General features: G+C 38.9%; 1 protein-coding gene across 4 annotated transcripts; it reads left to right on the forward strand.

Moving 5' to 3' along the window:
* The first annotated feature begins 9,437 nt into the window (after positions 1–9,437).
* On the forward strand, positions 9,438–22,203 carry LOC135262358 (leucine-rich repeat-containing protein 3B-like). 4 transcript variants are annotated; one of them, XR_010332189.1, is made up of 4 exons: positions 9,438–9,659; positions 16,924–17,867; positions 18,991–19,089; positions 22,109–22,203. XR_010332189.1 is itself a non-coding variant. In XM_064349400.1 (2 exons), the coding sequence occupies exon 2, from the start codon at positions 17,092–17,094 to the stop codon at positions 17,827–17,829; it is 738 nt and encodes a 245-aa protein (XP_064205470.1). In that variant the 5' UTR covers positions 9,439–9,659; positions 16,924–17,091; the 3' UTR covers positions 17,830–22,203. The 4 variants fall into 4 exon arrangements, 2 of the variants coding, with proteins under 2 accessions (XP_064205470.1, XP_064205482.1); XR_010332187.1 differs by having other exon boundaries at positions 9,439–9,659; positions 16,924–19,089; XM_064349400.1 differs by having other exon boundaries at positions 9,439–9,659; positions 16,924–22,203.
* Positions 22,204–24,116: the final 1,913 nt, after the last annotated feature.

The raw sequence follows: 24,116 nt of genomic DNA on the forward strand, positions 1-24,116 counted from the left end.
TTGCTGATCAATTCTATCAAATAAATTAACAAATAACAAAGTTCGACAGACTTACACCATCATACAGAGCATATGGTACTACAGGCTTTGCATTTCACATTCAGTAAAAAAATTAAGTATATTTTAAGACATACTATATGTACAGAGAATACCCATTTGTTGATTTCAGTTATAGACAAGCTAGTGATGCTGAATGAAACACTTGGTTTGATAAATTAGCCACAATGCAAGGACAAAGCAAGATAGGTCTTTGATTAAAAGACTCCCCCATAGCTACTGTAGTGGGAACCAGATTTTGCGCACAGACTGCAGCAAGAAATCACCAATGCCTCCAATCTCAATGCCATAAAACTGGTAATTAGTGCTGCCAGCTGGCTTGTGTCACATTTCTACCACAGAGCCATTTTGGCTCTGATGTTGAAACAGAAACATGTGAGTCTCCCTGAGCATTGGCTGGTGCGGTATTGACAGGCACTGCAGAGTTGATCCCATGACATCCTACAGTCCCAACGGCAGTGGAAATGGGGGAGTTTTGTCATTGTGAGTGTCTGAATACTGGATCTGGTTTGTTCAATATTTGGATGAAATTACAGGAACTAAAGCTCTTTCACAATGAAGATTAATCACGTATACTATATGCAACCTCTATAACATTCTATAAAAGAAGTTACTGTATGTTGTTTATTTTGGTCATTGGCTGCTTTGCATCCATCCATCCATCCATTATCTATACCCGCTTATTCCTGACAGGGTCACAGGCAGTTGCTTTGCAATCATGTTCTAAATTACAAAGTGCTGTACAGCATATTTTATGGTTGCTATAATAGATCAAATTTTGTGATTATGAAAATTACTCAGAACTACTGCAGAGAAAACTGGCGCAGCCATCAATACAAAATATATCCACCCTTACTAGAACTTTACAAACAGAACTTTCTGGGAAGTCTGCAGGTCAGGCCTGTGATCAGTGGAGCTATGGCCCTGCTAAATGCCACCAGTATAGGTCAAGAATCTGCACACCACACACAGGAAGTAGGAAATGAGCAAAGAAAAACAGGGCGATGATTCATAGCTAGACCCATTCAGAACAGAAGATACAGCACAGCAGAGAGGCCTGTTTGTCCAGGAGGATTTTTCAATGCATAAGGCAACAGCTTTCCAAAAGTCTGTACCATCAAGTGCACAAACATACAATCTTTAGACTGTTATCTCCATACAAATACAGCTCTGAAAATGACATCATGGTTGAAAAGCTCTTTGAGTATATTTTAGTAAATTCCACATACACTTCATACAGTTTCATAATTCCACACAAACTTTCCCTCGTGTGCATGATTAGGGTGTGTACATAAACATTTAAAAACCAGCCTGAACTATAAAAACTGACTCATATTTCTCTCTGCAGGAATAAAATAGTCCTTAAGGTTTATTATAGAGTTCTGCATTTTTTGAGATTAAAGAGCTGTTCTGGGAAGATGCATTAAAACTATATTGCCACTTAGTATTTAGCCAGTATGAATAAACTGGCAATGTTGTTACTGTGAGTGATGCAAATGCCTTGCATGAAGACACAAGCCAAGAAAATAAATAATAATAATGGTTATGAATGATGGCAATCAGGGAGACAGGAGACTAATGGCAGCTGCCAGGTAAATTATTGCAATTAATTATATAAGGTTGCCAAGTCAAATTCTTTCTTGTAGATGTTTTGTGCCCAAAATATTTTATTGCAAACATAACTTTTCTAGTAAAACAAATTCAATAGTACAGTAATTACACACCGGAATGAGGTATTTTTTCATTGGGGTATTTTTTGTATAAATGTGGAGAGGGGGAACTGCAGTTCCAATCTGAATTCAATTTGGATTTTTTTCTCTATTCTAGAAATTCAATTAGTTTTTTTTCCCCATGGTTAAGTCATGCGTTTATCATTTTTAATGAATTGGACCAGTATTTTGCTTAAATTTAAAAAGCATTTCAAAGCTCACTATAAATCTGGGGATTAGGTATAAAATTGGAAGCATTAGTAATTCCTTTTAGAGAAAACAGCTTTTCTAGTTCATTCATTTCCATGTTAGATCATATTGATTGCTTCAGTCATTCTGGGTCTTTAATAATTGTGGTATTTCCCAATCAATATTCATTACAGTACATCTCTAATAAAAGTACCCTTTTCAAAGCTCTTTCCCTGTGTGAACATACAGTACAGTTCTCACAATGACAGCCTTTTAACTTTGAGTTTTGTAGTGTCTATAGATGACATTGCATCATTAAGCATAAGAGTGGTATCCCATCACTAGGAAGTCAGACAAGTTGAAGTCTGTGTAAGAATAAACAGCACACACATACGTCACAAATGTTTTTTTTTTTTTTTTATATCAAAGATGGGCTATTTTACCACCACAGGAGAAACATTCACTTTTTTCAGACATACTAATAATAGCACAATAACAGAGAATAGGAACACTTAGTTTTCTGCATTAAATACTCCATAACACATTGAAGACTTATATGACCATAAAATGCAGTGGCTAGATCTTGAATCCTTTGACTGCACTTAATTGCTACATGTATCTTGGACCAATTTTGTTAAAAAAAATTTCTCTTTAAATTCAGGCGTCTTCGATTTTTTTGTTTCATCAAAAAGAGGGGGAGGGGGATTTCTCACAGGAGTTGATGAGGAGGAATGGCATTACATGACTCTGTGCCCAAGAGGAATCCACACTCACTCTGAATACAGATTAATCTTGTCTGGCCTGTCTGGGCAGAATTCCCTACAGCACTTGATGAATGGTGTTTATATAAGGCATTCCCTATAGTCTGTTTTCTCCACTTTAATTAAGAGAAAAACAAACACAGTTCTTCCAACACCATGAAAGCTTCTGCTGAACCAATAATAGCAATTATTCCATGGGATTTCCTTCAGCAACAGAAAGCACTCTCCAGTGCTGAAATGCTTTAAACCAATCTGAAGGTGTATACCTTTACCTCTTAAAATTATTTATTTACTTTGATTTACTTTGAAAACACCTTTATCTAAAGTGGCATGCAAATAATCTAAAGACAACGCAATAGCACTGCTAACAAATAATTACAGGAGGCTGGTTGTTCACAAGACAGCCATTTGAAGGTAGGCCAGAAGGTAAGTATAGGCATACACCACCACCACCCGCCGCCCCCCAAGGATGTGACCCAGTGGTACTCTAGTTATTCTCAAATCACCATATCACACTGCTATTTAACCTGCTATTGCTGCAGTGACTCCCTAAGTATCCACCAACAGAGATCTACAGGAAATAAAGTGTTTTGGTGTTGAGTTTACAATCCTGTAACACCAGGGCCGCACCTGCTAAGGTAATATTTATATCCAATCACTGGACTTCGAGATTCTGCCTAAATAACTTCAATTTTGAGTTCAATTGTAATCAACTTTGTTTTTTTTTACAGTCAATCATGGCCAACACTTTACTGTCCATTTTCACAATGCAAGCAAAAGGACTTGATCTGAATATATAACTACTATTGCTATACCAGTGCTTATAAACTCAGATTGTCTCCTGTTACCCATAGTGAACATGTAATGGGTATCTAATTTGTCATTGTATTTTAAATTAGCTTAGGCAATTGTGTCTTAAAGATTCAACATGTAGACTCATGTCCCAAAAATCCTGGCTTCTTGATTTGTTACTGTAGCTTGGTGTACTAGAAGCCTTAGTGGAAAGATTGTGGCATGCAGTGGCAGTTGGTGAGCTGAAAATACAGATAGATTAACCCTTCCATTGAAACTGATCATTGGGCTTGACCTGTTTTCCATCATTTCATGATTACTAATACAGTGATTATTTAGCAAAATAATTTCTGCTATATGTGATGGCATTGACCATCTAAATTGTGAGGGGGGGGGGGGGAGTGTCGGAGGACCACACGCAACTGTATAAGGCACTGAGGCTAGCGAAAACGAGGAAGGGAAAAATAAAAATAACAGACTGACAGGAGTGACAACTCAAACTCCCTGTCAAGCCTTAAAAAACGGCCAAACAGAAAACAACCCTGTAAAAACAAGGGCGAGAAACAGAGAAATAAAAACACCGAGCACCGCTCAGGAACGAAAAATAGTTGGGATAGAAACCAGGGAAACCCAACGTAACGGAGTCGCAGCTCAGACCCAAAACAAAAGGAAAACTTGGGGTCGAACACCGCGATACCCAAGAACCTAAGACGCAGCTTAGGAAAACAAAAAGGTAAAGCCCTAACAGTCTGCCGGCAGAAAGCCCAGAAACACAGACCGAAATACAAACCTTCTAAGGGGGTAACGCTTCGCGAGAACAGGGGGTTTAATAAACAGGCTCAGAAATCCCTTACCGGCTCAATGAAAACGTAAGTTGACACTGAAGCAAAGACTGAAAGTCAGACAGCGTCTTAAATAGCCTTGCCTGATGCAGGTGGCCGAAATCACGGCATAAGGAGGAATAATTGGAAACAGGTGCATCCAATAAGGTAATAATCAGGTCGGGAGGCCAAAAAACGGAACTGCACCCCAAACCCATGACATAACTTATATAACTTGGTCCTAAAGGACACTTGTGTATGCTGGTTTTTGTTCGTACCACAGTTGCGATCCCAGAATTTTAACAACCAAAAAAGCTATGCATGTAATGAAGAATTTAAGTCCCATGTTCACATTGCAATATAGCACAATAAGCACAAACAATTACATACAACAAAATATTTACACTGATCACATTAAAGACTGAGTTGAATCAATGGGCTCTTACAGTAAGTAGGTTGTTGAACACGTGATTAGGGTATTTCATAATTTGTTCCTTAAACAACAATGCAGGTATGCTTCGTTATCATCTGTTTTGTCTTTGAATTCTTCATTATCTACAAAATATTTTTCTTTAATGGCCATGTGTCTACTGTTTCACCAGTAAGGAGCCTATTGATTCCCTTCAGTATTTAATTTGATCAGTTAAAACATTTGTACCACTCTTCATGTAATCGTTCGCAATGTAGCACCCCAACAGTCATAACCAAACAGCCAGAGACAGCTATTATTGAGGTTCTGAAATTGGTAAATACTGTTTCCATCTAGTTCAGTGATTATCTAGTCGTAACAAAGGATCATCTTTGTAATACTACAGAGGTGCATGTGTGCTCATTTTCTTTCAAAATGGCTGCTGTTCAAAACTAATCACATATCTCACACACTTCCAATGATACAGTAACTCAGCTGATCTTGTCCTCCAAATACCCCCAGGGAGACTATATGATATTCAACCGGGAAAGCTGAAAGCTGTTAAAATATCACAAACAAGCAATTCTGCCTACACTTGTGCTCTTCGCTTCTCAATGGATCTCCCAATAGGCTGATGTTTTATTTTCCTTTTATATGGGAACCAAGAGTATTTTTTAAAGAAAAATCTACCTTTCTGCAGCTTTCATTTTTCATTTGGGATTTCACTTGACATACCTTGAAAAGTAATAAAATTCAAGGAAGCCAGCACTGGTAATTGATGCCATAGATACAGTTGCATGAAAAAGTATCTGGCCATTCCTGATTTCCTCTATTATGGGATATTTGTCACACTGAATGGTTTCAGATCTTCAGACACAATGTAATATTAGACAAAGGGAACCTTAGCGAACACAAAACACTTTTTAAAAAAAAGTTTCATTTATTTAATGAAGAAAGTTATCAAACACCCATATCATCCATGGGAGAAAATAATTGCCCCATTAAACTTAATAACTGATTGCACCACCGTTAGCAGCAATAACTGCAAATGCTTCCTATGATTTGATGATATCAGTCTTTCACGTTACTGTGGAGGAATTTCACCCCATTCTTCTTTGTAGAACTACTTTAATTTTGAGAATGAACTGCTCGTCTCAGGTCCTGCCACAGCATCTCTATTGGGTTCAAGTCAGGACTTTCAGTAGGCCACTCCAAAACTTTAATTTTGTTTCTTTTTAGTCATTCAGATGTGGACTTGCTGTTGTGTTTTTGATCATTGTCTTGCTGGATAACTCAATTATGTTTCAGCTTCAGCTGACAGACAGATGAACGGATATTCTCCTTACAAATTTTCTGGTACAGAGCAGAATTCATGGTTCCTTCAGTAATGGCAAGTCTTCCAGGTCCCTAGGCAGCTAGCATCCTCACACCTTCACACTTTCACCATGTTTGACTGTTCTTATGATGTTCTTACTGTGAAATGCTGATTTTGCTTTATGCCAGACATAATGAGGCCCATGCCATCCTCAAAGTTTAATTTTTGATTAATCATCCAGGGGCTTTTTTGAAAATGTGAGATACGTATTGATGTTTCTCATCGTTAGCAGCGGTTTCCGCCTTGCTCTCCCATGAATCACTTTTTTGCCAAGTCGCTTGTGAAGTCATGAACACTGACCTTACCTGAGGCTAGAGAGGTTCCTCAGGGATCTTTTTTGACTTCCTGGATGAGTTGTCGCTGTACCCTAGGTGCAATTTTGGCAGGCTGGCCCCTCCTGGAAAGAATCACCACTGCTTCAAGTGTTCTCCATTTGGAGATAGCGGCTCTCGCTGTGGTTTGGTGGAGTCCCAAAGTCTAAGAAAGGGCTTTGTAACCCATTCCAGACTGATGTATGTCAACAACTTTTTTTCTCCTCTCTTCTAGAATTTCCTTTGATCGTGGCATGTGCTTTTAATAAATTTATGGTGATTATTTAACTCTGATGATAAGGTTCAATATGAGTGAGCTTTAGATTCAACAGGGCTCACTGCAATCAAGCCTGGCTGTGTTCAATCAGCTGAATATAATTATCAATTAAATTTGGTTAATTGATAGATTGCGTAACTAAGTGGGCAATTACTTTTTCACGTGTGATATGGGTGTTTGAACACTTTTTTCATTAAATTAATGAAATAAAACTTTTAAAATGTGCTTTGTGTTTACTTGGTTTGCCTTTGTCAAATAACACATTTTGTGTAAATATCTGAAACTATTCAGCACAACAAATATGCAATAATATAAGAAATCAGGCAAATACTTTTCTCACTGCACTGTATTATGCCCCCAAGACAACAATTAAATCAATCTGTTTTCCTCTTTGATTAAAATAATCATGAACTGTGAAAAATGTCTTGTCAAACTGCATTCATTTCGTGATTAGATTTGAATTTGTATCGCCATGGCATTTGCTTGCTCATATTTGATTTGTGCTGAATGGTGAATGTAGTCAGTCTGTGTAAAAATGTTTGTGATCAGTTAATTATTACTGTGCATGACTGTGTTCAAGTATAGTGTATGCAGGCATTACTAGTCTTTTTAATTATTTCTGTTTTATATGGGGCAGCAGATTTCTTAAATCATATATTAAAATTAACTGACATAACCATATGCAGAATCATATCAAAAAGGTGTGCACAGAATGTACTTCTATTTTTGGCAGTGATGTTTGTATGGAATTATAGTAATCCAGATAGGGACCCCTATGCATATTAAATAAACACAATAGACTTCTGCATGCATTGACTCACTGACTCCTTGCTATATGTAGTCAGTGACATATATTTGCTCTGCCTCAAGTACATACTGTGTGAGAAGTGAAGTCTACAGGTTTTAATTGCGATGATGAGTGAGATATGCTACAGTCCTGTCCCATGTGCTTTGGAATTTGCCAAAATGAATATGACAAAATAGGCTTCTGGGAGTCCTTTGAGAATGGGACGTCCGTGCGCATTCCTCAAGGGCAAGAAAATGTCTGATTTGCATCTCTACCTGAACCAATAATTGCTAATTAATTATTAATGCTATATGAGCACTTGCAGATAAGAATTACGGGGCCTGTGAAGAGCAAAAAGCAGCTGCCCATTACTACCGCCTTTATCCATTTTCATCCTGAATGTATGCATGCTTCTCCTTTACACAGCTGTACAAAGTCTAAATGAGTATGCTGCTATGTCGCATTTCTCTCTAGAATGGAAATAAACATGGCCTTAGTGAACAGAGATACAAGTCTCTCATTGATAGCATTTTACATATTTCTCAACTTCGTCAATACCCCGCTAGTGTTTCTTGGATATTCGCTATCAGCATGTATGACATGTTTTGCAGTCAACAATATTCTTACATATGTTTCTGTTTTTGAGATTTTCAGTAGTAAAAAAAACCTAAACAGAACGGCAATTATCGTTATACCAAGCACGCAGATTGTGCTCCTTTCCATGATTTAGTTGTTTTATTGCCTATGTAAGTTTGTAAGTTTCATAAGAATTTTTACTATTATTTTATTTATTTTGTGAAAATATAGAATGACATCACAATTTAGACATGCTTCCATTGACATAGCCACTCCATTGCCCCCTGTTGTGTTGGATAGGGGTATCAAACATTCACTTTTTTATAGAGATGGGGTCCTCAGACCTAAGATGGTGGTTCAGATGAAAATGCTCTCCCAGCATATAGGATGCTCTCTGTCTTCTGACAGACCAGTGCCTTATACAGAGATTTGACATAGTTGTTTGCACACTGCACACCACAGAAGCTAAACCAATGAACGATGAAATCTTTCCAGTATAGATCAATACGCCTACATGGACAGGGATGGGAAAGAAATAAAACAAACATAATAACAGAAATTACATTAATTCTTTGCAAACAATTGTGTTACAGAAGAGAAAATAAATGATATAATTATACTGAACAGACAGACAGATTAATTACACATGGAGCCATGACATAAGTGGAAAAGAGGATAATGAAAAAGAATACAATAATAATAACATAAAATAATAACATAAAAATGAAATAATTGCATTAAATTGTAAAAATAGGAAAAATATTTTAAATTAATGATATGGTAGACTAAAAGAACAACCAAGATGCCACATATTTTGAACAACAACGACAATAATAATAATAATAATAATAATAATAATAATAATAATAATAATAATAATAATAATAATCACGTTGTTTCATTTGACAGCTTGATGAACCAGTCTTCTGAAGGAACATTCAATGTACAGAGTGGGTGAACCAGAAGCCACTAAGGTAAACCATAGGCTACTGAAACTATGAAAAGAGTAGTGTCAGAATGCACTGTACCTCACGGGACAGAGTAATTAGGGAAATACCCACTCCTCTAGAGTCAGTACTTCATACTGTAGGCTACCTCCCTTTCAATCCAGGGATAGTATATTATTATCACCAAAATTAAATGTACCGCACCATCAAATATACATCCAACTAAAGGTTATTTGAATAGCCGCGTATATTATTCTCGAAAACTTGGGGCATTTCAAGCCGCATTGCCATCACGAGGGAAGCTGTGCACACAACATGAGTCCCTGCCCTTCCTTACTGTACTGTGCACGTCACAGTAAATCAAAGGAAAGGGGTGATGTGTAGCAGTGTGTGATGTAGTCAACAGAATGTCCAACTCCTGTTGGACTGTAAAGTAGTGTCATTTAGGCGCGCGCCACCGAGGATACATCCAAGTCCTTAGCGATGACTCCTCCCTCGCTTCTCGTCTAACAGCTGGAGGATGTTCAGATCGGTTGCTGTAAAAATCAGTTGCTGGGAGAATATCACCTCAACACGGTTGACTCTTAACAAATTCGTTTACGATGATAACATTTGTTAAAGAACGTTCAGAGACTGGTTTTATTGCTGGTAAGTGGACGTGTCGCCTGTTGCTCACTTATTGGTTTTAATCTGTTGTTTTGATAAAAGTGATAAAAGTGTTATCTAAAATTACGTTCAGTAAAAACAGTTTTAAAATTGTTACTGTTGATGTTAATACTGCATTTCACGTAGGATAACATACGAATGGCTATGAAAGACATGTTATCACATTCAAATTTTCTATTGTAACATGCATAGACTGTTCGAAATACTCAGAATTTAATGAACGTATTATTATTATTATTATTAGTAGTAGTAGTAGTAGTAGTAGTAGCCTATAGTAGTTGTCGTAGTAGCAGTAGTAGTAGTGGGTAGTGGTAGTAATAGGCTGGTAGGTATGGAATATTTCGCATGCAGTCAACATTACGTGGGTGAAATGGGAAAACTATGCCAAAGATGAATTGTGACAGTACACGGTTTCCTGAGTGTCACACAAGCTGCCATGCAATAATTCGGTGATGATAATGTGTTATTTTAATGAATAACAACAGCTGCTGTGTTTAGGAAACACTGTCAGGGCGCAGAGAAGATCGGATAGGAAGAGAAAGCTTTGGGTGGTTCATATTTGTTACAAACTGCTACGTGTTTGAAATTATACATTTTCTGAAATATGAAAAGGAAATCTGGTAACGTCTGCCTTTAAAAAAATTCTTTACAAATCGGAATTATAATTGAGAATAGGACGTTTTCTCTGTGTGGTCGTCGGTTGTGCCTTCCCATCCTCTTTAAATACGTTGCCTGTAATTTATTACCTATAACGGAGCCTAAAAGATTCAGGGGGTGCATTATACAGTATGATACTGATCGGGAAAGGTACATCCTTGTAATGAACAACTCATGATAGCTTGATAATGACTGCATGAAAAATAACTTTTAGGTTAGTGAAATAATAAAAGTGTGGTGCAGTTGTAGCCTGAAATGAGCAAGCAGCCTTTCACATGCTCACAAGTCTGCTGTCATAAATGATATCAAAACTCATCTCTCAGTGAGAAACCTCATTTTAATCATTATTAGTTTCAACATTTTGCCATTTTTTACATGCTATATTTTCATCATTGTCCAATATTCTGACCTCTTAATATAATTTAATGTAAGGCATACTGTATACCATGAGATAACATCTTGCAAAGTAAGCACTGAAATGGATTATGTTCAAAAGAGCAACGCAGATGCCTTGAAATTATTCACAATTCCCCAGTTATATAAATGTAAAATGAAAATATTTATTACACATGACTTGAATTTTATATCTTGTGTTTGTGTAGTATTGTTTCTTTGGCAGATCATTTATGAGCAGATCTCCACAAAAAGGAGGAAAGGTTAACAGATCATGAAAAGGGGCAGAGACAGCAAAGTGCATTTCAAAGTACACAGATGAAGTCCAGAGAGATATTCCTTTTCCTATGTTATTTGACAAGATAAGATCAGTTTTTTTTTTTTTTGTTGTTTGGTAAGTTCAGACAACTTTGACTCACCACAGTCCAGGCCAGACTTTCAGCATGTTCTAAAGCAGACAGTGCAGAAGTGGGTGGACTATATTCCAACAGTGTCAAAATCAGAAATTGTGATGTTTGCCTTATCCTGTTAGAAGGTTGTGCGTTGATAGGCCCCGCTGTCTGGTATCAGATCCAGACTGTGAAAGTGCTGGCTGTGGCCGGCAGCCCTGCTGGCAGAAGTAAGGCAGAGTATAGCTGAGAGTCAGTGGGATACCCAGGTCTCCTTACGCACCAGCTCTGGTCAATCAGCTACCCACAGTGTGCCAGCACAAGCTACACATGAACTGTGCTCTTTTGACTGTCTAGACAAACATCGGCAGTGGACTGCCAAGTCAAAAGAAGCAGGAGCTTTGATCTCACATGTTTCAAAGGACAGCCTGTACTTGTCTTTGCACAAATTGGCCTTTCCAGTTTCCGAGAAAAGAGTAATTTTTCATTTTATTCTTTTTATCCTTTTCCCCCTTTTCTCACAATTTCGGACTGCTCGGTCATGTTCATGCTGCAATCGCGACCTCCGTCATTGATTTTGGAGAGTGTACAGCATGTGCCCTCTTTTGAAGCAGAGGATGTCAGGTGCTGCTTCCTTTCACTGCGGTCGGACTCGCACAGACACGATTCAGAGGACGACACGTGCAGCTCAACAGGAAAACCTGCAGGCCCCTAATTGACCAGCTGTGAGTCATACGCACTTTCATTTTTGTCAGGCCAATAAGTGCTTCGACTGCAAATGGCCACTGCAAAATGGGTTTTAGACCATAAAACTGCAGTTAAAGCACATTATCCTTTAGAGAAATCTAAAGCAAGAGCATCTGAAAAATAACAGCCCTCCAATATTGTCGAAGCAGAATGTGGAACAATATATATTATATATCAGTGCACATAAACTGCCTTTGTGTTTCAAAGCCTAATTTTCTTCAGCCAAGACAGAGAAACTAGTTATGTCATGATTTGCTCTAGCACATATTCCTACCGTAATGCAGCTTTGGTTGGGATTACATATCAACTGACAACTGCATGTTGAAATGTGTCTCCGTAAAGCACGCTCCATTGGTATGCATCAGTTTGAGCAAAGCCAGAGGCTATGGGCACATAATTTCTTTCTGAAATGAAAAGAACAACAAACGGCTTCTCCTCAGTCCCTTGGCGTCAGTGCACAGCCAGCAGACCGCACGCAGCCACGTGGCTGGTCATTCCACGCTGACCAACGGCTGGCTCTTCAGCAGCAGACCAGCTGGCCCCACAGTCATCAGAAACCAAACAGACAAACTGGGCATCACAACCTCAAGTCCTAAAAGACTGAGAATATAAGGTCATCTTTGTGTTTCAGCAAAACACATATTATTTCTTCTAATGTTTATTCTAATATGTCTTCTAAAATAATTTATAAATAAATGTTTTATTTTAGAAATAGTGATGTGTTATTAAGGGTGTCGGTAGTGTCTAAAATTGTTATTCAATGTTAATGTTAATTTAGTATTTGGTGCCCCGTGATTGGATCCCTCTCTGAGGTAGATATCTCTGGTGGGTTCATATTTAATAGCCACTACTACTCTAGTTTGTATAATCGTTCTTCTAAATGCATAGTGTGCCCTATTGGCTCCTTTTAACTTTTCTTTTTTCAAATAACAGCACAGTTGCCAAAGCTGCCAAAATGTATTCACACCTAACTAATCGTGTGAAAAGGGAATGTCTCAGCACCAGACACTGACGGTTTCCCTTTCCTGGCAACTTCATTGATCGAGTTAATGATTTGTGATTTATGCAGAGGCCGTGTCAAATTTGTGCCATGCAGCATAATTTTAGCCTTTTCCGATCAAACTAATTAGTATGCATTATGCAAAACCAAGCTCATTTGCATGTGATATATCTTGTACATAACATGCAGTGATGAATGTAGATCAAGCTCATTTTCAATGAGGTAGTTGACAGGCTGCCAACTCAAATTTAGTGATATCTTTAAAATTCTGGTGGTACCATCAATATTTACTTCATAGGCATTTCAGATGGCCCCACTCACCTAGGCTCAGCGGTGAAAGACAGCTTGCTAATGGCAATGGTATCTGTTAGATTAGAGACTGAAGGATAAGTTTGAAAAGTGGAACAGGTGAATAATAATCTCAATGGAATGAGGTGGAAGTACTGAACATCTGCATTCTATCCATCATTCACTCTTTGTTCTGTTTAAGTACCTTGCTTGAAGGTATAATGGTAGTGCCTTGCCACAACGTCATAGTTGTGACACTGGTTCTCTATGCATTAGACTACAAAGCCACAGACTGCAGCATTTCAAGATTGTATAATTGGATCTGTACTATTGAAAATAATTGGACTAACGGCATGTATGTAACAACTAGCATGGGTACACACCTGTAGCAGGAGTGTTTGGGGTAGTAGGATTAGCTAGATAATGTTTTACATGCATTACCTCATCAGCTATGATGTGCCCTGAAACAATGAAAACCAGTTGTATCTTCAGAGCAGTGTGGAGAAATGAATTAAAAGTCACATATTGCACCACAGGAAGTTATCTGACTTGTTTTCTGCCAAGGGAAGTTGTTATTGTGGGACATTTTAAAATTGCAGTTCTTGTTAAAGTCCATTGTGAATTTGTTGAAATTGAATTTGTCTTCCTAATGACACAATCCTCAGGTGGAAGAGGCATATTAGGGAAACTGATTTTGTTTCATCTTTGTTAAGTCATGATTTTACAGTAACGGGAGGGTGGAAGCATATGCTTCTGTACGTATGCAGGTCTATCAGTTTCTTCCACATGAAAACCCAACTGCTTCCTATGACCACACTAAAGGCAGCCTGTATAGACAATTGATTTATTCACCAGAATGTGTCAGGCCTGGATGGCTAGACATCTTACGTTGGACCTACTCTGATAACTTCTAAATATATATGCCCCTCAGAGATGGTTCAGTGCGCTCTAGGTCTTAAATGCATTAGGCAGATGTCAGCACTGATTTCTGAGCAGTGATTGTCTGCCATGGAAAAGGCTGTGGGTCTGAGCAGCCCTTCACTCAGGACACCTGAAAGACGTAGAGTGGCAGCCGGTTATTGGCTGGTGGTGTGTGAACATCTTACACCAGGGTACTCATTGTTCTAGAAAATCTTTGAATATGTGGGAAAATTGCCCAAATTGAAAAAATAAAAATAAAATGAAAATTGTTTTCCATTGCGTCAATGGCTATCTTCATGTCGACATCTTCGCTTCAAGTATCTGCTCCCTGGCTAGCAAACTCCTGTAGTGCAGGTTTGCAAACTATTACTGGGACAACAGCTACTATATCCGATGGTGGCTGGGTAGTTGCATATAACTAAAGACCCATCTATTCATGTATGAGTGTGATGGTGTGCATTCTGTTCTTGGATTCACAAATTAATGAAGTAGCACTTGTTGGGGTCTTCCAAGTTTTTAAGGACTGTGCCACACCTCCAGCCTTTCTAGATCCTGCTGTAAGGTTGTGTATGAGCCATTAGAGGAGAATATTACCAATATTATTATGTTTCATATGTTTTCCATTCTTATTGCAGTATGAATGCAATTATAGTATCATTTATATTATCATTATCATTTATAGTATTATATCATTATAAAGTTAAAATGAATAATAAGCCATTTTACTCTGAAACTTCCTGTTCAGTTTTCTGCAGCTAATTTAATTTCTTTCTCCTGTTCAAACACACAAAACTATGCCCTCCAGTCTGGGAAAATAAGGCATAGGCAGTGAAGAAAGGAAATAATGGATGCAGTTCATCTTATGTGAAATGTTACAAAACATTTATGTTTACCTGGTTTTGTATTTGAGGCAGAGACACACAGGGTATTCAAGTTCAGGCTTTGTGCTAGAAACTCTGTAGTTTGTAGTTATATGATGTGCTTAAATAGGCTCAATGTCCTGTTCTTTTCATTATCTACTGTTAAGTTTTTTTTTATTGAACCTGGTAATAACACACTGAAATACTGCCGTTCCCATAATGGATTGAGTAGTCCTTCCTGCTGAAGAGGATATGCGGCTGGCTGGGGGAGTGTATGTAGGTGCTGCACATGTTGAAATGTGAGCGTATCAAGCTCGTGGGGGCCTTCCTGAGTTAAAGCAATAAAGTCAATAAAACCACAATCCAGGGTCATCTTGAACCCATTATTTCAAGGCCCCTACTCTTTTGAGGAGTGCAATGGGAGGCTTCAGTGACCACAGTGAGTCAGGACACCAGCTTAACGTCTCATTCAAAGGACGTCCTGGTGGAAATTTCAGCTACCGGCCTAAGATGGAATTTAGAAGGAACCAGCTTTGCTCAAGCTGGATACTATCTGGATATTTGGTGAAGGTCTGTTGTCAGTACCAGATCCCCAAAGGAAAACAGGCTGTTTACTGTGCTGACAGGGAGTCAGCAGGTGAACCTTAGGTTCTCCATAATACAATTGAATCATGTTTTGTATTGTTGGAAAGCTGATGTCATGGGGAACAAGGTGGTGTCTTTGGTGGTGGGGTGCTGACTAAAGATCTTGATACCTATGGGTAAGCGCCCAGCCAGATACAAAGGTTTAAGGCTTTTGGTTTTTTGTTTGCCCCTACTGGCCCACTCACACCTCATTCAACAGAAACATTTCCAGGAGGTCTCTCATCTAAGAATTAACCAAGCCCACATCTGCTTAGCTTCAGCAGTTTGCCATGAGATGGGTACAAGGTGGCATGGCTGCTATTCATACATGACAATACTAATTGTTTAATGCATCAGACTGCATTGCACCCTGTTTCTGTGGACTAGAGAGTTGGGCAAACACAGAGCAAACTAGCATTAAGAGGACAAGCAATGGTAATGACATTAGTGACAGCCTACTAACAGGCATACTAAAACTTCCTGGTATGTCCAGTACTCCAGTGATTCCACAGTAACCAAGTCAGTGTATAATGGCCATGCCTAGAATGAGGGGCAGCCATTTTATACTTACTTAACATTCCTAAAACACAGATTCTTGGATCTATCTTATAATTCTGCACTGCCATTCACATTAACATCAAATCATTCTTGTAATCATTGTTGTAATGTCCGTGTTTAATAGAAACGTGTGTTTTGTTAGTTTTACTGTGTATTGCACGATTAATTTCATTGGCTGTGAAAGCCTGTGAAGAAGCTGGAAACCTTTCAATTCATTTAACTTCTGTTCGAAATTTCTATCGCTGCAAGATATGAAAGAAGAGGCAGCAATGCCTCAAATTCCTTCATTTTCAGCTGCTTTCACTTTATACTGAGGCAGAATGGGTCCCATTATTTTCTACCAGTTTATATGTTGGGTAAAAATTGTGTCACCGTCTAAATTCTTACAGCCTGCACTGTATATATACTCACAATAAAGTCTTTGGTATTAAGTGTCTAAGAAAACCATGACATGTCACAAGCATAGGTCAACAGACAAAGCTGTGTAAAATGTATAGAAAAACATTCTCTTTCTCCTTTTCATCTCTACTGTCCCTTTTATTTCTTTCACGCGTTGGTCAGCAGCTAAGAATGTGCTACTGTATAGTACAGCACAGCTGGAGTTTACATCAGTGCAATATGTGGAGCAGAGGCACATTTTGTTAGAAGTTTTATATTTCATATTAATTTATTCAACTGACGTGTTATGGATTTATAAGGCTATATATTTAATAAAGGTTGAATCTGTAATGTTACATTTTCCAGTCTCGTCCAAACTTCCATATGGAATTAATGTGCACTGAGTAAGTGTATCTTTTGATGTATTCCAGGCAGTGTGGAGGCATACTACATGAGTCTATCTGAGCTGAAGCCCGGGTCACCTGGTCTGCAGCATGGGGTGTGAGTGAATGCCAGTGCGTCTCGGGGGGGACTCGAGACGGGCACTGGCGGGATTATGCTGACCTGTGCTGGACCTGTGGCTGACCCGCTCCCTCCCCATGTGTCTGCTGCTCCAAAGCCTGGTCCTCATGGCCCTGTGCTTTCACCCCGCCAGCATGTGCCCGAAGGGCTGCGCCTGTGTCCACGGCAACGGCCTCAACGTCACCTGCAGTCACGCCCAGCTGAAAGAGATACCCCTAGACCTGCCGCCGGACACCGCCCTGCTCTGGCTCGACCACAACCAGGTCACCACCATCCCGGACCAGGTCTTCAAGGAGCTGCACCTCCTGCGGGAGCTCAACCTGTCCCACAACGCCATCAGGACGCTGGGCGAGAACGCCTTCAAGGGCGTGGAGAGCACCCTGCTGGTGCTGGACCTGTCCCACAACAGGATCACCACCGTGCAGAAGAGCGTCTTTGCGCTGCTGAAAGCCCGGATCAACATGGACAACAACCCATGGCACTGTGACTGCACGCTCCAGCAGGTGCTCAAGGGCATGGCGTACAACCATGAGTCCGCCAGCCGGCTGCTGTGCAAGAGCTCCGAGCTGCACGACCACGGGCCCCCGCGGCCCTTCCTAGCCATCGACGCCGACCTCTGCAACCTGGCCAAGCGCACAACTGACTACGCCATGCTGGTCACCATGTTCGGCTGGTTCACCATGGTCATCTCCTATGTGGTTTACTACGTGCGGCAGAACCAGGAGGATGCTCGCCGGCACCTGGAGTACCTGAAATCCCTCCCCAGTAAACCGAAAAAATCAGATGAGGGAGATGACATCAGTACTGTGGTATGACATGGCCTGGGAGTTAGAGTCATGTCACTTGACTAATGGTATGATGTCACGTAACCGCAAAGTCTTTCCTCATATTTAGGATCGTGTCGCATTAAAGGTAGAGTGATTGCTTGTGATTTGTTGCTATGACACCACATTCTCATGCAGAATGACTATAGGCTCAGGCTAGATTCATCAAAATTAGTCTTTAAGTAGACTCAATTAAATGCAAGAGTGAGTTTTTATTTTGACTAACAGTTCGGTAAGCTCAGTGATTACCCTCATTTACTTGATTAAACTGACCAAACTGATTGCAGAGAAATAAGTATTGTTTGAATATGTTTTAAGTCAAAGTTAAAGTCAAATATTGATTTATTCCAGGCTTAAGGCTCAGGACACAACTGTTTGCACAATCTGTAAAATACCATGCAAAATATTAGGGGAGAGGAATTCAAAATAACTCATATTTTCAAGCTTGTTCTCCCATCTGACAAGTGTTTGCAGAATTTTGGTAGAGCTGAAAAAATTGGATATTTCCACTGTAAAAGAATCATATTGATTTCAAATTGAATTGACTTGATTCAAAATCCATTACTGTCAGTCAAAAGCAGAGGTATAACTCAGAGATATGAAAATGGACATTAAATGCGAACAAAGGGATTCTGTATGTCATGATAAACTTTTGAAAAACAGATATTTGGCATTTTTACATTAAAAATAACATGAAGAAGATTAGGCAAATATTAATGGAAATGACTTATTTTAGAAAGCTGTAGTGTTTTGGCTATTGAGCAGCCTGCTGTCCATTCATGAATCCATGTCTCTAGATCAAGGGTAGGGAAATGAAATGTAACCAGGCCAGCATTTATGCCCGCTAAAATCAGTGTCATCCACACAGTGGCAGAGCTGTTGTATGTATGTTACAACAGTAAAAAAAATCTGATTGTATATTGATGTTAATATTCACCACAAAATGATCAAATCCCCTTGCTTGTATTACCTATATTTAACTCTGCATTTACAAGAGCAATTCACTTTTACACTTGAGCAAGCATTCAACCTAACAATGCCATCTTTTATAAACCTATACATATCAATTATTTTAAATAGAATTCTCCACAGTTTAGAATTGCCAACTGTGCCTCTCACGTTACCGCTGTGCTACTTTTCACCCTGCACTAGGAAGTCTGTGCTAATGCATGAGCACTAGCCCACGGGCCAGTGTCTGTGTTCCACACTACAGGCTATGTAGCGCCACAGGAGATCTAGAGGCAAACCAAGGTCAATACATATAGACTCCTTCTCATGCAAATGCACATACACACGTACCCCTGCCACAGGCTCAGCACACAGGCCAGTGCTGGGGGGAACTACTGCAGCGGTAAACGGAGGAGCCTTGGCTGACATAAACCCACCCTACCCCTGTGTTCCCGCTGCTGACTCATAGTCAGTCATAGTTTGGCCAGTATAAACTGCCCCAGCTGTTTCAGCTTGTGGCAAGTGCCTTCACAGACAGAGCCACTCAGGACCCCTACATACACCACTGTTAAATCGTTGACCAAGGTTTTTATGAAGGACTTTGCTTCTCTGCTACTGCAGCAGCTTGGTAAGGAGAAGCCTATGTCTAAGCCTGAGTAATAGTTTCTCATTGTGTTTTGTGATCATTCAAATAGCTAACATATCCTTAACAAAAGAACATAACGGAACTTTTGTCACTATATTTTTTGTAATCATGTATTACAAAATGAATAGTCAGTGGTACCTTATACCAGAATATTACTACAATTATATCATGTAGCATGTTTACATTACATTACATTCTCATCCTGCCCTGACTAGCAAATGTCCAGTGCCCACTAGCTGCCCTTCAGTCGGCAATACAGTGACAGTTGATGTAAGACAGGAGAGATGATCAGCTGTTAAAAGAATGCAAAATAGGTAAACGTTCCTGCCGCTAGTGCACCGTTGTAGTGCTGAGTTTCAGAATGCTGGTCAGGAGACAGCACTGATGCTTGTCTGGTAGGCTGCATGCTGGGGTACCAGGGCCAGCTGAAGATGGCTGACTTTCTGATATGAAAGCTGAAATGGGCAAAGCTAACATAATTCTGTGGAACTGGAATAGATATGGTTTCCTACACAAATGGCTCCCATAAATAAACACTGCGGAGAAGCGAAGAAGGATCTTTGCAAAGAAGTTGTTGCATTAACTTTTCCTGCGCTCCCTCAGGAACCATTACTATATAGCATTCAGAACTCAGATAGACACATGCTGCATTTTAATGTCACTAGTTCAATTACTTAATGTTCAACATCTTCCTCGAAGGAGCGAATATTAGCATATAAAAACATTACTGGAACTAATAAAATGTCAATTCTATGTGATTGCTGCCAGCTATGAGTAACTAAAATCTAAGTAAGGCAGAAAAAAACCATGAGAAGTGCATTAAATATGTACAGTGATAATTATTTTATCATTAGTTCCCATTTTTCTGTAGCTGTCATCTACAAGATGGAAGTATGGGCTGGGCAAATGAAGCTGCTATATGAAATCTGGCCTCAGCTATTCCTGCATAATGTCTGGTTACTATTTTAAATGGCTGAGAGCAATGGCATGTGTGTTGTTCACAGGAGTAGAGCCAGAAAAAACTTCATAATAGCTAAGTACTCTACATGCTCAGTACATGCTCTAATATATATTCAACCCCAACTCAAGACTAAACAGAGAAACTCAGGTTTAAGCATTATGTGACATTTCCTCCTCCTTGTTGATCTATCTGGTAATGGCTTTGTGTCACCCATCATACTTTGTTAGCTCTGTGACTGTCAGAAGCTGAAAAAGCCTTGTAACTGTCTTTCTTTTGTCACTGAAATGGGCAGTGTAAGTACCAAGGATGGTTTGTTTGATGTTCTTCAAATCGTTTGAGTTGTCATTAAATGGTGTGGTCACAATTAATTATTCTGTAGACCCTGCAGGCAGAGATGTTAGAAATTAGCCACACAGAGAAGAATCCCTCTCTCAGCCAAGATGACAAACACAAACTTCAAAAACAGACTGTATCTGCTAACATTTTTAGAGAGAGGGCTGAAGAATATTAAATTGCACAAGGTTGTTTCAGTGTGTAAATGTACAAAGTGTTACGATGGGAGCTATTGCTCTTATAAACAAAATGAAGTGAATGCCCAGCAGACCAGTTATAGATTTGAAACGTCAGTGTGCTAATGGCCTTGCTCTAATCATAGACTTCCCTCGGCAGTAACACAAGACACAAACGGCAGGTCAATTCCAGTAGCTTTTCCAGTAGCGTAAAATGATCCTATTCGGTGTGCAGTGGCGTGAAAAAGCATATATATATAAAGAGAGAGAGATGCAATGTCATAATTAAAATTCAAAGAACCAATATGATTAAGTCAAAAGCATTCCACTGTTAAATTAATGCATTTAAAATGATGGAAAAGTAGTCATTGATTCCCAGATGCTGAAAGCACGAATCAAGATAACAGAAACACTTATTAAGCAGGTTTTACAGTCGGTGGTAAAAGGTTACTTTTAATCCATAAGTATCCTACCAGTTACCAGATTGATAAATATAACTGATGTGTTTGCCCAAGAGCATAATGTGTAAATAAAAAGACTGTTTAATACCTGCTATTTAAACCCCATGTATTTGGATGTACAACTGTAAGTCCACTCTGTTACCTTCACATGTTCTTTTCAATGCATGAACCACAAAAGAAGCACAATGTAGCCAAGAGCTGTGGAGAATTTCAAGTGCCTGAAATACTTGTCTTTCACACAAACCTAATTTCTTTGGTTTGACAGCAGTCATTTCATAGCCTCGTGAATTCATGGTTTTCATTTTTACTGTGAATTAATGTTTTTGGTTCCCTGCATGGTTAGTGTGTATGCTTCACCAGAATCACTTCTACAGTGCTTTAGGGAGACAGAAACAGAACCCCATACTGCAATACGGAAATAATCATCAAATAACGAGGGGGAGGCCAGAACAGACTAAGTGATTCATTTTGCTGAATCAAATAATTCAATTGAATGGGGACATTCATTGCATTCTGCATGTCTTTAGGATTAATCTCCCCATAGATTGAACAACAGTTGAGCCCCGAGTGTAATGTACTGTAGACATGCCCATCTGGCAGGTTATCAGCCAGGAGAGCTTCATATCTGCCAGGGGCAAACACAGGGAAAGAATGTGGCTGGTGTTATCTCTTCCCTTGCTCTTCTTTTCTCTCAAATGAATACTTGTTCTTTAATTTCTTCCATTTTATTATTATTTTTTTTTAGGAAACGACATGGCATTTTTCTTGAAGACCTAACACTGATTTAAGGAAATACAGTAGGCATGTTGCGAAGCAAAGACAATAAAGAGAAACATTTTACTTTGTGTGTCTGCTCCTTATTTAATGTAAATGTATTATAATCGTGAATTATTAGACAGAGCCAGGGGTCACCGCAATGAAAATTACTATGTAAAGCTGCATGAATTTTGCAACATCACAAGGTTACTGTACTTTATCACAAATAAATGTTGGGGTGTCATAACATAAACACAATTATGTGTTACCTCAAAATCACTAATATGTTTTTATTAACTGGAAAGGGGTAATGTAGTATGGTTAAATACTCAAAGGATAACGGTTTTTTGTTCTGAATATTTTAGAGATTATTTAGTTTTCTGTTGTTAACATATAGTCTACAATTGTAATGCACAGATAAGTAAAAAAAAAATTAAAAAGGAAAATTATTCCAGTACCAAAGGAATACAGTTGAAGCGCAGATGTGCACATCCACATTTGAAATGAAAGGTTGTTCAGCAGGGGTTCGATAAAAGCACTAATGCTGTCACACATGAGCAGTCCTGTCTGCCTTAGAGCAATTACCTTCATTTTTACTCTACTGCGCTTAGTCAGCTGCTGTCGCATTCCGTCTGACTTTAAGATCAAACGTCTGTTATGATTTTTGCATTTTAATTATGCATATTACCAGAGGACTAAATTAGATCTCAAATTGAATCTATTTAAAGCCGGCTTAGGTACCGGTCGTACCAAACGGTCCATCCATTGTTCAAAATAAGCTATATATAGTTCTGCTGAGAATAGCAACACCATTTAAAGAAACTTGGTTGGAATGGAGTACCAAGCCTCCATGACAGTGGGTATTTTGCTGAGGTTAATATCTTTATGATAAAGGAGGCTGTGGCAGCCGAGGTTTTTTGTCACAGCATGGGCTCCTGTCTGTGAGTCATTTCACTGTGGAACTGGAGGAAAAAAGTCATTTTTACATTGTTGCTCAAAATGCACAACATTCAAAATTAAGAAAAGATACCTTTTTATATATGCTGGAATGAGACCAGGGAATTCTATTAAATGAACACGAAATGGATCATTTGCCAGGGCTGGAAGCAGAGAAGAGTATGAAATGCTGATGGGGCCAGAACCATTATTTGCTTTACTTAAGGCCCTGACACATACAGTAGTAATTAAAACTTTGATAGCAAATTATAGAAGTTTTACTTCCATTTACCCTCAAATAAAAGAGGATAGTTTTGTCTTTTTCATCAAGAATTCTGCATTCATGAAAACTGCAATGTAATCAAAAGACTTGTCATTTAGGGTTCACTGTACTCTTAGTGAGCCTTTCTCCCACATGATGCTAAAAATGAATATTTAATGAGTTAATGAGACAGAAAACCAAAGCCTCACCTGGTTAATCTAATTATTTAGTCTCAATATTAACTTCATGACAGAGGTGCAAAACTGACTAATGTTAAAAAAAAAAATCAGACTAATGTCTTTACATTGGGGGCAAGTCAATATGGCATTAGATACAGTATGTCTGTTTGAAAAAGGACACATGATTTAAATCATCTGATGAACTGCAGACAAACAGTACATATATACATCTACCAATGTCAGACATACCCATGGCAGTACCCATTATAGTTACTGGATGGCACGGGTTGGTCCAGTGTGGTCCATATGTGGTCATATGTCCTGGCTTGGGAAAATGTAGATCTCTACTTCTTTGCTATGTAACCTAAGTCTAGGAAGATAGCAGTATCTACTGCCTCATGCCCATTTAAAGCAATGCCTACATGACACTCATGCCAGTCATTCCCTGGCCCTGACTAAACCAGGTTTACTTCCTTCTGTTTAAAGAAAGTGAGTGAACTCACAAGAGCTCATGCTCCAAATGAATTAAATACCTGAGTGTAAATATAGTGTTAAGTAACACTTCAGTCAGGTTTCTGTTTTACCTGTAGTGAGAGTAAGTATATCAATGTAAGCCACCA

This window comes from Anguilla rostrata, chromosome 1 (assembly GCF_018555375.3).
Source record: "Anguilla rostrata isolate EN2019 chromosome 1, ASM1855537v3, whole genome shotgun sequence".
In the NCBI taxonomy this organism is placed as follows: Eukaryota; Metazoa; Chordata; class Actinopteri; order Anguilliformes; family Anguillidae; genus Anguilla; species Anguilla rostrata.